Raw genomic sequence first — 16,017 nt, 5'->3', positions numbered from 1 at the left:
AAAGGTTTGGAGCTTTTTACAGACTCTATAACATCGCAGCACTCATTTCGGATTTATTTTATATCCATCCTCAAGAGAGCACGATATGATGTTCATTTCCGATACGGATATCGTGAATATCAGCTGATAGAGACCCATCTGATATAACAGTGCGCTTTACAAGCACTAAGCTTTTTATTGTTGCCTTTTTTCCTTCTGACCAATTTTCTGATATTAATTCAGCTTGAACCACTTAATATAGGAACTTTTATAAATGGCACTGACAGTGTGGGAAATAAGGAATTTTAAGCAGACTGTCACAGGACAGACAAGTCTGAAATGTTGTCTGTCTGTGTCCAAATTTCAGATTGTTCGAATGACAGGCCAAAGGCCAGGAGCAATGCGGCCAGGGGTACGGGCCCCGGAAGCTGAAGGGCTTTGTGCCTGGAAATAGCTAAGAAGCATCTCCAGGCATCTATTTTTATAATCTTCAAACGGCCAAATTGAATATAAATTTACAAGACTCAAGAAAAACCTGCTTAACGTTCTACTCAAGAAAACAGTAGCACACCCAGGTCAGTTCCATGCCTAGAAAAGTATGGGGGCAAGGATGTTCCAGTTGGTTACAACTTACTGGTCCTCATACAGTATATAGGTACTAACACACCACTCATCAAACATTGTGTCAACACTGACCATTTTTTATAATAAGTCTATTAGAAATTTAGCCATTAATGATACAACTATTCTTACATAGAGTTAAAATTTTGAGTACGAGATTGAGTAACTTTGGAACAAAATGATTCAAAACTAGATAAGGTCATATCATTTAGCATTCAGACTAAAATCTGCCGGACTAGAACTTAGAAAATAGAAGAAAATAAAAAATATTAATCTATAAATCTGCATCCTCCAAAGCATATGACCAACTGTCATTCTTATTATAAATGAGGGGGAAAAAATGAACATAACCACCACTGATTGGCAGTTTGGCACTTAACCTAATACTGTACTGCAAAGTTTCATGTAAACTGAACTCTTAATCAACTGACTGGATCAATCAGATCCTGTCAACCCTAAAACACTAGTTCAACTGCATCGTGCAATAAAAACACCGTGAACACTGAGTGTATTATGATTTACAGAATAAAATAGATATGCAGCAGAGAGAGATTGGGTGATCCTGGCACAGTCAGGCTGGTAAGGCTCATCAGCAGCTCAGGGCCCTCCCCCTCTCTACACGCAGCCCAGACAGCGAATGGGACTTCTCCCAGGAAGTGCTGCCTAGTCGAACCCACCAAGAACCTTTCGGAGAATATGGAGACTCCCCAACACAGCAGCCTTCTGCATTACCCAGATTGTCAGAAGAGCTGTGCCCCCGATGGAAAACCCAGGCACTCTCTTGATCTGCATCAAGAGGTCAGGAGGTGGGGCGTCGTGGCTCAGGTGGATAAGGCGCCATACCATAAATCCAGGGACCCGGGTTCGATCCCGACCCGAGGTCATTTCCCGATCCCTCCCCGTCTTTCTCTCCCGCTCATTTCCTATCTCTACACTGTCCTATCCAATAAAGGTGGAAAAAGCCCAAAAAAATACCTTTAAGAAAAAAAAAATGAAGAAAAAAAAAAAAAAAAGATCAGGAGGTACCAAACCAAGGGCACCGAGAACAATGGGGAGTCGGACAACCGTGTACTTGGGATGCAAGCGAGACATTTCAAATGCGAGGTCCGCATATTTCCCATGTTTTTCCTGAATCTTGTCAATCATACTGCTGTCAAAAGGGACAGAAAATTCAATTATGTAAATGACTTCACTGGCTTCATCAAAAAGGACAAGATCAGGTTTGTTGGCTGGAATTTTGCGTAGGCTATATATAGGCCTATTCCAAAGAAGTTTAAAATCACCATTTTCCATGATGCCCTGTACATGTTCAGGGTCATACCATGGATGGACCTCGGAGTCAAAACCACAGGCATGGCGAAAACGGTAGTAAAAAGAACGAGCCATGCCATCATGTCGTTTTAGATATTGCGTTTGTGCCAAAGCAGGGCATCCACTGACGAGGTGTTGGACAGTCTCGTTAAATTCATTGCATAATCTACATTTAAAATTCACATTTTGCTTTAAAATCACATTTTGGCGATTACGAGTGGGCAGTGACTGGTCCTGGGCTGCAAAAAGAAAGCCCTCAGTCTCACTTTTCAGACCAGCCGACTTCATCCAGACAAAGGAATCGGTAAGATGACTGTTCTGTTCCACACACTGCATGTAGACACGATGCAGTGGTTTCTCAGAAAGCCTCTCGTTGAAATACCGACTCTGCGCTGATTTGATGTACGACTTCACCTGGTTGACGCCCATCTCAGTACCATCCAGCAGTACATCACCATCAATAAAATCAACATCAAAATTGAGATTTTGTCCAACAACCTTGGCACGCTTAAAATAGCTGTGGAAATCCTTGCTTGTATTATTATTATTATTATTATTATGTAGTGTGCCACTCGGGGAGAGGGAGGTGTGTGTAAATTTTGGCGGGGCTTGAACCATCGGTGGCAGAGTTATGAATTTTTAAAAGCTGGCTTGAGCCAGAGCTCATATTAAAGTTTTCAGCTAGCAGCGCTCATGTGGGGGGTTTCAGGGGCGAATAACAGGGCAAGGCAGGGCCGTGTCCGTGCTGGTTCAAAACGGCTCAGGGAGAGGAACGTGCCTGTAAATTTTGGCAGGGCTAGGACCATCGGTGGCCGCGTTATGAATTTTTGAAGTCGCGCCCGCGGGGGCCCCTGTTTCGCAGGCTGTGTTACGACAGTGTATTCGGCCAGTGTAACATTCGGAAGAAAATTAGAAGTAGATTAGACCAAAATCTCTACAATTTTTCATGGGCCATCTGATTTGATGCTTTTGAAATACAGACAGACAAATGCAAAAGTTACCAGGAAATGTCTGCTAGGTCGGCCTTATTTCCCACGCTGCACTGAAGCTACATTATTTCCATTTTTTATATTCCACTTTCATCCCTCATTTTTCTCTTTCTATACATCCATTTCCCCCCCAATAAAGACAATTTTTTGAAATAAAACCTCCAAACTGACTAGACATGGTCTGGGCAATACTACTCAGCACTCCACCTCTCTCTCACCTGCTTTCTTTTTTTTTCCATCCCTTACTTTTCCTCCCATTGGCTTCAGTTCATTTTTAAGACTTTACTGCTCCTCGAGATTAAAAGCTAAAACCACCAAAGTTGGTCAATGTCTTTAGGTTGTTGTACCTTAGAGAAATATGGCATAACTTTTTCCTCTACTCCTCCTCCTCTTTTCTTTTTCATCCCTCAATCGTCCCGATAGAAACCATTCACTTAACTACTCACACATCTTTTCATGTAGTCACGAAACTTTGTATACAGACTCAACTTGAAGTATTTCAGACTGATAGCACTCCTCTGTCTCACCCTTCTATTCTTTCATTCATCCCTCCCTCCATAAGAACCCTCTGATTTTACCACTCCATCAGCTTTTAAGGTAGAAATGCCAAACTTTGTATGTAGATTCAACTGCTGAAATAAAGTACACCCTTATGTCTATCCATCTCTTATGTTAATATCCCCATCTGTTTCATTGCTTTATCTATCGCTCTCATTCACTCATTTTCTTCCCCCTCTCCATTTCTATCTTAATATCTTCAACTTCCTCATGTTTCTTAAACTTTTTGTTTCTCAACTCTATATACCCCCCACCCTCTTTCACTCTATTAAGAATTTTTTTTTGCTTTGTAAGCAATCGTATTTCCTTTAGCAAATCTATTTTTTTCTTTCAAAAATATTTTTAACTGAAGCACTTACAAGAGAAATGTACAGCTAAAAACATTACACAAAACCTCTGCTTTCACAAACCAAAAAAAAAAAAATCACTGCAAAGTCATTCAGCTAGAAATATAACGTATAAATATAAAAAAGCAAAACAAACGAGCGTTTATATGGAAAATTTCCAGTTACAAATAAATAAATAAATAAATAAATAATAAGTCTCTGTCAGCCAACAACCAATCTGTCCAAAAGGATCCAGAGGATGCCACGGGTCCCAGCAGTGTAGATATAGATAATGTAGCAGTGGCGGCTGGTAGTCTTTCAAACAGGGGAGGCTGGTCGGTTACGATATTGCCAGATTTTAAAAGAAAAAAGAAAAAAAACACATCGATTTTGTCCATACTCTTGCCTCTGATCTGGCTGATTGTTGGCAGGGTCACAAACTGTGAAATAACAGGTTCTCTTGGCCCATTAGTCTACTGTCCAATATACATGATGGTGGTGTTGGGTGGGGTATATTTTAACATTTTATATTTTAAAATTGTGGCATGTTGTTTAAAAATTGATTATTGAAAGCAGCTCTTTGTCAGGAACCTCAGCAGTAACAGCAGTGTGTTCTGGAATAGGCACAAGCACTGACCTTGGGGAGCCAAACATAGAGCTGGGTGCCACACATTTCATTCAATGACACTTTCCCTATATTTTACTTATTTTGACTGAGAAATGTTTTATTGACAATTTTGATAACCTTTCGATTACGTTCATTATGTCTTATATTAAATATAGTTAGTTTTTTTTTTTTTTTTCTTTTTTATCAGACATCTAATTTTTGGGTTTGTTTACCTGACATGTTTCGACGTACAACTTCCGTCTTCCTCAGAGTGTCACCGGATGTTATTGGTGACGCATCTTTTATCAGCTGCTGTTGCTGCACGCCTTCAGAAACAGCAGCTGATAAAAGATGCGTCACCAATAACATCCGGTGACACTCTGAGGAAGACGGAAGTTGTACGTTGAAACATGTCAGGTAAACAAACCCAAAAATTAGATGTCTGATAAAAAAGGAAAAAAAAAAAAAAAAACTAACTAATTTTGATAACCCTTCACTTTTAATCCAGGTCTGTAGTGTGAAATGTTCTCGGCTGTGTTTTTGTTTAAAAATGTTTTCCAAATTGTAGCTGTGTTTAATTCATATCCAGAAATATATATATTCCAATATAATATACTCGGCATAAACATTTTAAATAGATTCTATATTTTTGGTCCATCCATGACATATTACTAAAGTAGCCTATTTACTGTTGTTGATGTGGGTCACTTGCTGTTAGCCAATTCACTTTCTCGTACCAGGAGAGCTGAAAGGAACGAGTATTATTCCCGACCTTTTTCACCAAGTCAATTTGAGGCGTTGGTCTACCCTGCGCTTTAATTTTAATTTTTTCCTCGAAAGGAAGACTGGCAAATGGCTTCGCCAAAATTAAATCAGCAATGCTTGGCATCCGTGCGCAGCTTTCTTGCTAGCTGACTAGCCCCCTCAAGTTCAAGTTCAGTCACTCAAATAAACGAAATTTCTGGAACTAAGATAGCAAACTTGACAACACTATATTTACACTTTATTTACAATGAAAATATATACAAACTAAAAAAGCTGGTAGAAACCGTATGTAATGAATGAAATCGAAATGTAAGCTGATCTCTTACAATACACCACAGCACTTGCGAATCCGCATGGGACTGAGCTGAAATTCACCGCTGCCTGTCTATATTTGAAACGAGCTGTCAATCAAAGAAAATATCCGGCCGCTTTCACCAATCACCAGTCTCCTCGCGGAAACTGCCATGTCCCTCCCACTGTGAGGCTGGGAGTCCGTGGGCGGGCGTTTTCGCAGTATTTGTCCAATAATCGTCTTGCATTTTGAGATTGAAAAGCGCATCGCTCCCAAATGCCATTGAAGTCCACTGAGGCTGGGAGTCCGTGAGACTCCGTGGGCGGGCGTTTTCGCAGCATTTGTCCAATAACCGTCTTGCATTTTGATATTGAAAAGCGCATAGCTCCCAAATGCCATTGAAGTCCACTGAGGCTGGGCTGCATCGCGCTGTCACGAGGGGGAAAAACTCACGCACACATTAGGCGAACTGGGGAAAGTTATAACGGAATGATTTCGCACTGTGGTTGGGTTGAGCACATATATTTCTATGATTCTGGATCTGAAATAGCAATGTTATAAGGTCGGCTATAACATAAGCCTAGCGCAATTCATCCTACACGATGTTCGTCATTTTTAGAGGAGGCTGAGCATCCCTCGTTGTCTTAGAGCAATCACCCGTGTAATGTAGAATAGAAAACTTTCACTCTGACACCCAACTTTTGAACATTACTAAAAATGAATTCTCGACAAACGTTTCGGCCTTCTTCAGTCTCATAAAAAAAAACACATAGTACTATGGGCATGGTCTTATATATACAAAATTGTGAATTCTATACACTTCAAAATAAAAAAAGACAAAAATAAACTATTAACTACAAAGTTTAATAATTAAATATTATTAAAAAGAACGCGATTTTTAGATTTATATTCTTTTCACTTGTTTAACCCATAAGGGGCTAAAGTAAACAATTGCGACATCCAGTACGCTTCCCTATTTAAAAGCACGTTGTCTAAACCATCTTGAGCAGCGTTAACTATTGTTTCTATACATATGAATTCAAAATCATTTAAATTATGAGGAGACTGATTAAAATGTTGGGCTACTTCACATGTTTTTTTTGTTTGTTTTTCATACTAGATTTATGGTTACAAAAACGTACTTTAAACTCTGTAGTACAAGAGCCAACATACTGGAGATTACATTTACGGCAAGCTGCTGAATATATTGTATTGCGGGAAGTACAAGAAAGACGTTGGCGAATTTTGTATTTCCTTCCGGTTACGGAGCTGACAAAAAAATGTGACTCTGCGAAAAAGTTATTACATAAATCGCATTTTTTGCTACACCTAAAGCAACCTTGTTCGCGCCCTTGATTATTGACTTCTGTGTCACCAAGCTTGAGTTTAGAAGGCGCCAGAATATCCTTAAGATTTTTAGGCCTTTTAAAAGCCGAAATAATACTACCCTCCGGAAATACTTCTTGCATTAAAAGTAGAGGAATGCAAAAAGCTAAGACTGTTCCGCAAAATCTTACCGATATCCGGAAGGTTAGGGTTAAAGTCAACAACCAAGGGCGTAACCTTGGGCTCAGGCTTAATTGCCCTAGGCTTAAGTAACTCACTCCTAAGGAGAGAAGCTACTTGACCAAATTTACCAGAGACCAGGTTAGGGTCATAGCCTTGATCTACTAAATACTTCTTATTTGTTGGCTGACAGAGACTTTTTACTCTACTTTATACATAATTATTCTACTCATCGTCGCCGTGGAATTGCTATCGATTCAACCATGTCAAATTATCCACTTTTTAGAAAGCTAGAAAATGTGTGGGCTAAACTTGCTAGACATCAACACCATCTACAGTTTTTGCAAGATTGTATTTCTAGGAACATTTTTCCTTCAGGACTTTTAATGCGCTGCAACCTTAATTTGGTTTGCCACGATGAGCGCTTAAAGCAATTTTGTGAACAGCAGATTTTTCAGTCATCCAGCATTATTCTCCGTGAGGTTTGGGGCGCGGTCAAGATCCGATGCTGGGTATTGGATCAGTGCCAAATCTACCATCATGTTTTTCCTTCATCATTAAAACTTGCTTCTAATTTTTCCACCCACAGAATCCAAACCAGTAACGCTGGATTAGTAGGTTTTAAACAAACATCACTTTTCCAAGATTTATTATAAATAAAAACCATCATCTGCACTTAAGCTCAAGATATTTAAAAAAAAAAAAAAACACAAAATTACTGTGGCTGGTGAAACTGATGACCAGCTCAATTCAATTGACCAACCAATCAGGTAAATAAATATTACTTAATTAAATAATTACATTTATACTAAAGATTTATACAGCCGTTAATTATTAACGCAGTAAAATAACGAGTTAAAAGTTCCCGTGGCTGAAGATCACAGACCCCACTTCTGAGAACCGCAGCGTGAGAGTAAACTGTTAGCAGTGAAAGACAGCAGTCATAAAACAAAGATCTGATGTGAGGAAACCGTGTGGAGCACATACAGTCATGAAATATTAAGACTGTGCATTACCTTGTTCTTCATGAACTTTGAGTGACTGCGATAGACCTCCATCTGCTTCATCTCCTCCTCCCTCTCCTCTGTGCTTAGAGCTCCGTTAGACTTCAGCATCTGCACCTCCTCCTCCAGGTCTCTCAGACCGCGCTCAAGAGAACTGATCTTAGAGTCCTGCAGGGAGAAGAGACAAAGAAAGAGTGACCATGTTATCAGCGGCTAAGATGGCGTGTCAGTCACAAACACTTCAGCTATGCTAATAAGACAGAGACTCGGCTCTGCGAGTTAGCGATCTACGAGAAGACGGCATTATTAGTATGCAAGTTGAAGCTCTGGAAGCTGATTTGATTTTGATACAGCGTGTACAGATCAGGAGACGAGAGAGATGGACAGACTAAAGTGCCGCTGCATTGCTCGCTTGAAGCAGAGATGAAGCAAGGACTAAGGGCGTATTCACACCTACGTTGTTTGGTCCGGACCAAACGAACCAAATTTCCCTTGGTCCGGACCTTTTGGGTTGGTCTGAATACAAACCACCGAACTCAGGTCCAGACCAAACAAGCCGAGCTGCAAGGTCGGACTCGGTCCGGACCAAAGGAACCCTGGTGCGGATCTTTTGGAGGTGTGAAAACAGACCGGACCTAATCTGACAGTTTTGCTTTTTTGTACCTCGGGAGCTTCCGTCGTTTGTCGAGCATTATGGGAAACAGAGTCTTGACACTCCACCGCAAAGTGCAAACACTGCTTTGGTTGTCAAGGGTCGTTCAGTCACCAGTGGTAGGCGAGTACAAAAAATGAGTAGGGGGCAAACGTGGGCCGAGGAAGAAACGCGCACCCTTGTGGATATATGGGCAGATGTCCACATATCTGAGCTTTTGGAGAGAACACACAAAAATGCCGACGTGTTTGCTGTATTCAGTGAGAAAATGAAGGAGAAGGGGTTCACGCGCTCCCCAGAACAATGTCGGCTAAAAGTGAAGAAACTCCGTCAGACCTACATTAAAATCAGGGACATTCTTTCAAAAAGTGGCGGTACTAGCGACGCAAAAAAGAAATTCATCTATTGCGTGAAGAGCCAGAACTTTCACAACATGATGTGCGCTCATCAGCGCTATCCTCCGTAGCCGCCTTGCCCTTTGTCGTCGTTGATAAATTACTTGTACAACAGCAAAAACTGGAAAAAACGTATAGCTTTGATGACATTAAAAAGAATAACAGCACGGAAAGCCTCCATGGCTACTTTTGAACTTAACGCTTCGTGCGCATGTCGTCTCTGACCAATAGCTGAACGACCTCAGGGCGCGTGGCTTTGTTGACAGATTTTGGTCCGCTTACTAAAATGTATAGTGTGAAAGCGAACTGCACCAAAATGAAAAAAATTAATAAAAATTTGGTTCGGACCAAAGCAAGTGAACTATCGAACTATCCTGGTCTGAATACACCCTAAAATCACACTGATCAGCAGAGCATTGAATGGCATTGTGGGTAATGTAGAAAACCTAACCAGGATCAGAACAGACCAACAGGTGAATGAAAGTCAACTGGGGATTTCTTTATAAAGATGAATTCCACTCTGAAAGACTTGATTTTTCCTTTTGGAGTCAAATATTTTGCCTACTTTCACATTTGTCCATATCCATTTTAAAGGTGGCAAGTAGGATTGGGGCAGCATGGTGGCGTAATCACACTGTAGTGGTTAGCACTGTCGCCTCACAGCAAGAAGGTTCTGGGTTCGAGCACAGCGGCCGAAGAGGGCCTTTCTGTGTGGAGTTTACATGTTCTCCCCGTGTCAGAGAGGGTTTCCTCTGGTTTCCCCATGCAGACACGGGGAGAACATGCGAACTCCACACAGAAAGGCCCTCGTCGGCCGCTGTGCTCAAACCCAGACCCTTCTTGCTGTGAGGCGACAGTGCTAAATTTTAATCTCGTTCAACAGTGAGAGAGAGGAAAAGGCATGTGTCATGGGAAACTTTTTTTTTAATTCAATAAAAGGTCAGTTTCCCAAATAAACATCAGAGCAAAGTGGTCAGCTAAATGTCTCAAAAGTCCAAATTCAAGTCACATTTTGGAATAATAATATTTATTATTCCTACCCCTCACATACACTTGCCTTCATCTCGATGACGGTCTGTAGGGCTTTGGTCTTCGCAGAATCAGGCGCTCCCTCATAGCGACGATGGAGCTCCTGAGGAGGAACAATAAGACGAGCATCATGAGAACATGGAGTCCTTTGAACAGACTATACTGTTTTTGGTTTGTTTGTTTTTTCAAGAAAGGGTCATCACACCAAATATAGACTGTTTCCTGTGTATAATCTGATCAGTTTTCTCACTGTCTGTCATATTAATTGATCGGGAAACCTGACAAAGCATTCCACATTGCTGCAGTTCAGCTTTTGACCACTGGGTGTCAGTGTTCTCAAACAGCTGTAGTGTTGAGTAAACGTTTGCTCGCTGTGGTGCAGAGAGAAGGAAATACTTCTTGGGAGCTGCTGGTTTAGGCTTATGGAACCAGTTTTCCCAGTGGTTTAAGAGTTTGAGAGATGTCACGGGACAAACCTCCAGCCAAATTACGCAGAACTTTCCAGAAAATAAGGAAGAGATATAGATCCAAGAATGTACAAGTGTGTGCTTGTACACTGGTGATTAGGAAACTACACAGGATCTCTCAGTCATTTTATGTTTTGGTTGCAATGTTTTTTTTTGTTGTTTAACTCTAAATAAAAATAAATACATCTATCACTTGATGGTTTTATGCTCAGTGGGAATCTGCACCAGTGAACGTGACAAATCTGTCCTGAACTGAATTAACAAATTTTGGCACGCGGCAACATCCGTCCCTTTTCATCACTGTCCTCCTCCATCTCTCTGGTTTCTATAGCAACTAATGTTGAATGCCTGCCTTCAATCTGTCTAACACCGTTCAAAGACTGTCAAACAGTAAAACTGAACAAAGTGATTGTGAGAAAGGATTTCTACACTAACTGTCATGCTGTGTTTAAGCTAATTTTAATGCTAATATGCGTCAAGTGTCTCACCTCCCTGAGTGCGCTCGTCTCCTTGTCCCTCTGCTCCAGCAGGCTCTCCAGATGGTGGATGTGCATCTCGGCCTCGGCGAGACGCCGCGTGCGCTCGTGCTCCTCCTCGCTGACTTTGGCCGATAGACCTTTGCTTTGCAGCATCTCCAGCAGTTTCTTGATGGACTCGTCGCGAGCGTTGAGGGTCTGTTTCTGCGTGTCGATACGCAGCTCCATCTCCTCCAGAGTCTTCCTCAGAAGAAACAGCTCTTTGGCTTGCCTTTCGTGCTCACTGTGCAGCCGGTGGAAGTTCTCCTCGGTGACCTCGGCGGAGAACGGTTCCCCGGGCCGCACCCCACTGCAGTCCTGCTGGAACAGCTGGTTAAGGTCGCGCTGGATGCGCAGTTCATCCTGGAGAGCCTGGATGGTCATCTGAAGGTGCTGAGACAGACAGAATGTGTCAGTATAGATTCATAAAGTTTCACTCACAGACACTACACACAGGGTTGAGATCTAACATCAGACATGACACAGCTTAGCATTCAGGGTTTGGTGACACTTGAGGTTTAGGGTCACACACACATACCTCCATCCCACATCAATTTGCTCCATGTTTGAGCACATTTTATGTTTCACAGCTCTACCGCTTTGTGACGTTTCAAACACAACTCGTGTACTGTATGTAAAAAGTATATTAACTTGTTCGTTAACTTTGTTGCATCTCTCAGTGCGACTTTCAACAAAAACCAAACCCCCTATTTTGCACTGCACAGTTCATCCAACATCCGAGCTAACATCCTGTGAAATAAAGAAATGAAAGAATTTAGTCCTAAGGGTTTGAACCGCATGACACGGAGACCTCTCTATGGTACACAGTGGCTTCTGTCCTTGCCATGCCACAGGCCATGTCATCACTAGGCAACAGCCGATAAGATAAAGCTACACACACACACACACACACACACACAGAGGGATACAGGGCCTGGGGAAACAACTCTCAAATTTTTATTGCTGGAAAGGCAAAGAAATCAGTGATATAAAACAGTAAACACTGTTTGTCCTGATTCACTTCTTGCATTAATCTTCACACTCGAAACTTTTTTTTTAAGGTTAAAAAGGTGCTGACTGCAAAGTCACCTGAAATTTTCAATTTTTATTTATTTATTTAATTGTGCATGGCATTTTCCTTGGTCTAGCAAGAACAATATCATGCAGGCAAGATGTGATCATTTTGAGGTAAACAGTACGGCCCGACAAACAGCTGAACGTGAGGAGCTTTAACTAATTAGCATAACTATGGAACTGCGTCACACCAAGATGGCAACGTGTGGAAAACATCGTGACTCTGCATCGACCTCCGAGAGTTTGGAGTCGCAGAGGTGTAATTTGTGGTTGACATTCGCAAATAGATCTGTGAAACAAAAGATGAATACATCTTTTCTCTGGTTAATGCTTTTGTGTTATCGTTTCTTTCTCTACAAGATCAAAAATTAGGTGTAGAACTCCATACTTGCTACCGTGGAGTCAAGCCCATGCACTCTAAGGCTAAGATAGCTAAGCACTAGCTAGAATAATTTAGTTATCTGTCCAGAAAAATGACACATCGTCTAACCTTGCAGTTGTACTCACTATGCAGGCTTTCCTTTTCTTTTCCGCTGGCTTTTAGCTCATGGGAGAGCAGAGTCTGCCATGTTTGCCCACGCCCACTTGTTTTGGTTAAAAGTAGGTCAAACACACCCCATGGTGGTCATGTGACAGCGCTGCTCAGTTGCTTCAGCAATCTCCGGAATTGTAAAACGCGGGACGCGACTTCTCTTGGCAAAACATTTACGCACAGGATACACGATGTGTGCAGCAGGGAAACATCTCGAAACTCCAACAGCAATAGAAATGGAACATTTTGAGGAGCTTCCGGTTTGACGAGCTAGACGATGGCAGCATAGGAAAGTTGCCCCCGACATTTCGAAGTAAAAATTGCCCACAACAACCCGAATAATTTTTTCAAAAACGTGAGTACAGTTGAATTTAGGACTGTGGGTTTCGAGAAAGCCTAAATATCAGTCGAAAAAGTTCAAGCAGTCGGAGTTAATTGAGAGAGACGAAGTTAGCCAGAAGCTCCAGGCTAGCAACAAAATGGAGGATACGGACTTGGACCGCGGCCAGGAGCAGATGGAAGAAGCAGGTCTGGGCCTTATACTGAAAGAACTAAGGGAGTTTAGGAAGGACAACAGTCAGCAGCTGAAAGAGATCCGCGAAGAAATAAACAAAACTAATACTAGAATAGAGGAAGCGGAAAAGAGGATTGACACGGCCAAAACTCGGATACAAGGGACGGAAGAAGCGGTTATGGAGCTGCTGAAACTGCAGATACACCTGGATGCAAAGCTGACTGATTTAGAAGGTCACTCCAGAAGAGAGAACGTCAGAATCCACGGAGTTAAAGAGGATGCAGAGGAGGACTCTCCATCGATGGTGGGTTATGTCGAGTGTTTGCTGCGGGAGGGCCTGGGGCTCCAGGGCTCCTTTGAGTTGCGAGTGGAGAGAGCTCACCGCACCCCGACACCAAAGCCACCACCGGGAGCTCCACTGCGGTCCATTGTGGCTAAATTGTCAAGCTACAGGATGAAAGAGGAGTTACTGAAGCTGGCCTGGCAAAAGCGGGGATTTCAACTTCACGGAAAAAGGTGTTAATCTGGATCATGACTACGCGCCTGATGTGTTGAAAAAGCGAAAGGAATATGCCGAAGCGAAATCAGTACTGAAAGAGAAGAAAATCAGATTTCAAACTCCGTTCCCGGCCCGGTTAGTGTTCTACCCAGAGGGGACAGTGCTGTATGGTTCAGTGGAGGAGGCGACCGGGGACATGGTGAAGCGGGGGTTCTCGGTATCGGTTATTAAAACACCCGGAATCTTTGCTGGAGCAGATTCAGAAGTTCACATGGTGAACGAGCAGGAGATCGGGGAACCGGGAGAGAGCAGGCAAAGAGAGGAGTTACGTGGAGAAACTACAGGTTTTTAGGCGCCAGGATCCAGCATGACTATAAAACATCTGTGATTCAAGGGTCGTTGAAAGTCCCAGAGAAGAAGGGGTGAGTTTTTATTCTAAAGAGGAGAGTCCGGGGGAACCAGCTATCAGTAACAACAGACTGCGAACAAGTACTGTACATTACAGGAGCATTTTACAGGCTATAACTAAGAACATACTGTCATGTCGGGAGTTTTGTTTTCCTCTGTCAGACAGCCGGATGGACACTAGAATAAAACTGCAAATGACTGAGGGCCCTCTCACACCGGCCGGTGAGGGAGGATTTCCCTCAAGGCCCTCTCATCATCAGGGCCTAATAAGGGTCGAGATGAAGACCTCACTATTGGAAGCTTTTTTTTCATGTGTTACTGTGTTTGTGTTGTTCCTCATTAAGAGGTAGGTTTTGCTGCCGTTCCATGCAGCTTTTGGGGTGCTACCTGTGATGCATTCAGTTAATGGTGAATATTTGTGTTGGTGCAAGAGGGTTTTCTGTTTTTTTTTTTATTTCTTTTCAATACTGGACACTAAATGCAAGCAATTAAAATAGCAACTTATAATGTAGAATGGTCTAGTCAACCCTATCAAAAGAAGTAAGATTTTGACAAAACTAAAGAGAGACAAAATTGAGGTGGCGTTTTTGCAAGAAACCCATCTTTCAGACACAGAGCATGCTAAATTAAAAAGAATGGGCTTTAAGTATCAGTTCTCATCATATCACCAGAGCTTTTTTTTTTTTAATTTTCTCTCTTTTTCTATTTTCATTTTATTTATTTATTTTTTCTGTGTATTTGTGTAGTTTGATGTTTGAGTGTTTTGTCCACCAGTTGTGGTGTAGCTCCAGACCCAGTTTTGGGCGTCGGTTCCTTCCAGGCCTTGGTTCGCTGTGGGTGATGCCTGTGCTCCCAGCTGTGGACTGCAGTGAGCTCGCTGCTCATTTTACATCGTGGTTGTCCAGCGCTCTGTGCTTTAGTGCTTGGCGTGATGTTCCGAGCGATGTTGCTCGGTGGCGTCGCAGCGGCTGTGCAGGCGGTTTGGGACAAACCAGCACTCTGCCTGGCAGAGCTTCTCCGCTCGCTTTGTGGATCCATGGCGTGGTGTTCCGAGCGATGTTGCTGACGGCGTCACGGCAGCTGTGCTGGAGATGTGGGACTCGTTTTCATGCGCTTTTTGGTGGGACTGTGGCTGCTACATCACGGGAATTACGTCCTGACCCCTACTTGGTGGACTTTTTACTTTTTATTTTATATATTTTTTTTCCCTTGTCTATAATTGTAAAGCGTCCTTGGGTTTCTTGAAAGGCGCTATATAAATTTAACTCGTTATTATTATTATTATCATCATCATCATCATCATCATCATCATCTGCAAATGGGCATAGGAGAGGGGTGGCAATATTAATTTCCAGTAAAATTTGAGTCCCTATTTAAAAAGGACGACACAGAAGGAAGACGTGTTTTTGAGAGGGAACTTAAATGGCTCATTGATAACTTTGCTGAAGATATATGCTCCCCCCAATTCTGATTGGAGTTTTTTTTTAGTCAAATATTTGAATTGATTATAGCAGAATCTCAAGGTGTATTAATTTGGGGGGGGGATCTCAATATTAGATTATGCCCTAAACTTGATTCATCAAAAATACAGGTAGCTCAGCCCAGTCACCTGAACAAAAGGATCAATTCGGCAATAAAGGATATTGGTTTAGTAGATGTGTGGAGAGAATTAAATCCCTTAAAGAGAGACTATACATATTTTTCTAATCCACACTTGTTGTATTCAAGGATTGACTACTTTTTAATCTTTGGTAAAGATTTACAAAGGGTTGGGGATTGCGGCATGGGGATTATGACCTTTCGGACCATAGCCCAGGCTTATAGGCTGAAAAAGCAACAGGCAGAGAATTCAATCTATAAAATTAAAAACCCAATGACGAATTTAATACACTGTAAATTGGAAGAGATACAGAATAGCTTTGAAACATATTTTCAAAGACTATACTCTCAACCCCATGTAGATAGAGGGAAAAT

At 42.0% G+C, this 16,017-nt stretch overlaps 1 protein-coding gene across 1 annotated transcript in view; it reads right to left on the bottom strand.

Annotated features, from left to right (window-relative positions):
• erc1b (ELKS/RAB6-interacting/CAST family member 1b) overlaps window positions 1–16,017 on the bottom strand; it is a 395,220-nt gene that overhangs the window by 311,632 nt on the left and 67,571 nt on the right. The window contains exons 3-5 of the mRNA XM_060903423.1: window positions 10,990–11,409; window positions 10,063–10,137; window positions 7,971–8,126 (exon numbers count right to left, since the gene is read on the bottom strand). Coding sequence (XP_060759406.1) covers window positions 7,971–8,126; window positions 10,063–10,137; window positions 10,990–11,409 — 651 coding nt within the window. The remainder of the gene's footprint in view (window positions 1–7,970; window positions 8,127–10,062; window positions 10,138–10,989; window positions 11,410–16,017) is intronic.

The sequence above is a fragment of the Neoarius graeffei genome, chromosome 21 (assembly GCF_027579695.1).
Source record: "Neoarius graeffei isolate fNeoGra1 chromosome 21, fNeoGra1.pri, whole genome shotgun sequence".
NCBI classification, from domain to species: Eukaryota; Metazoa; Chordata; class Actinopteri; order Siluriformes; family Ariidae; genus Neoarius; species Neoarius graeffei.
Note: the sequence above shows the minus strand (reverse complement) of the source record. Positions and strands in the feature narration are given on the sequence as shown.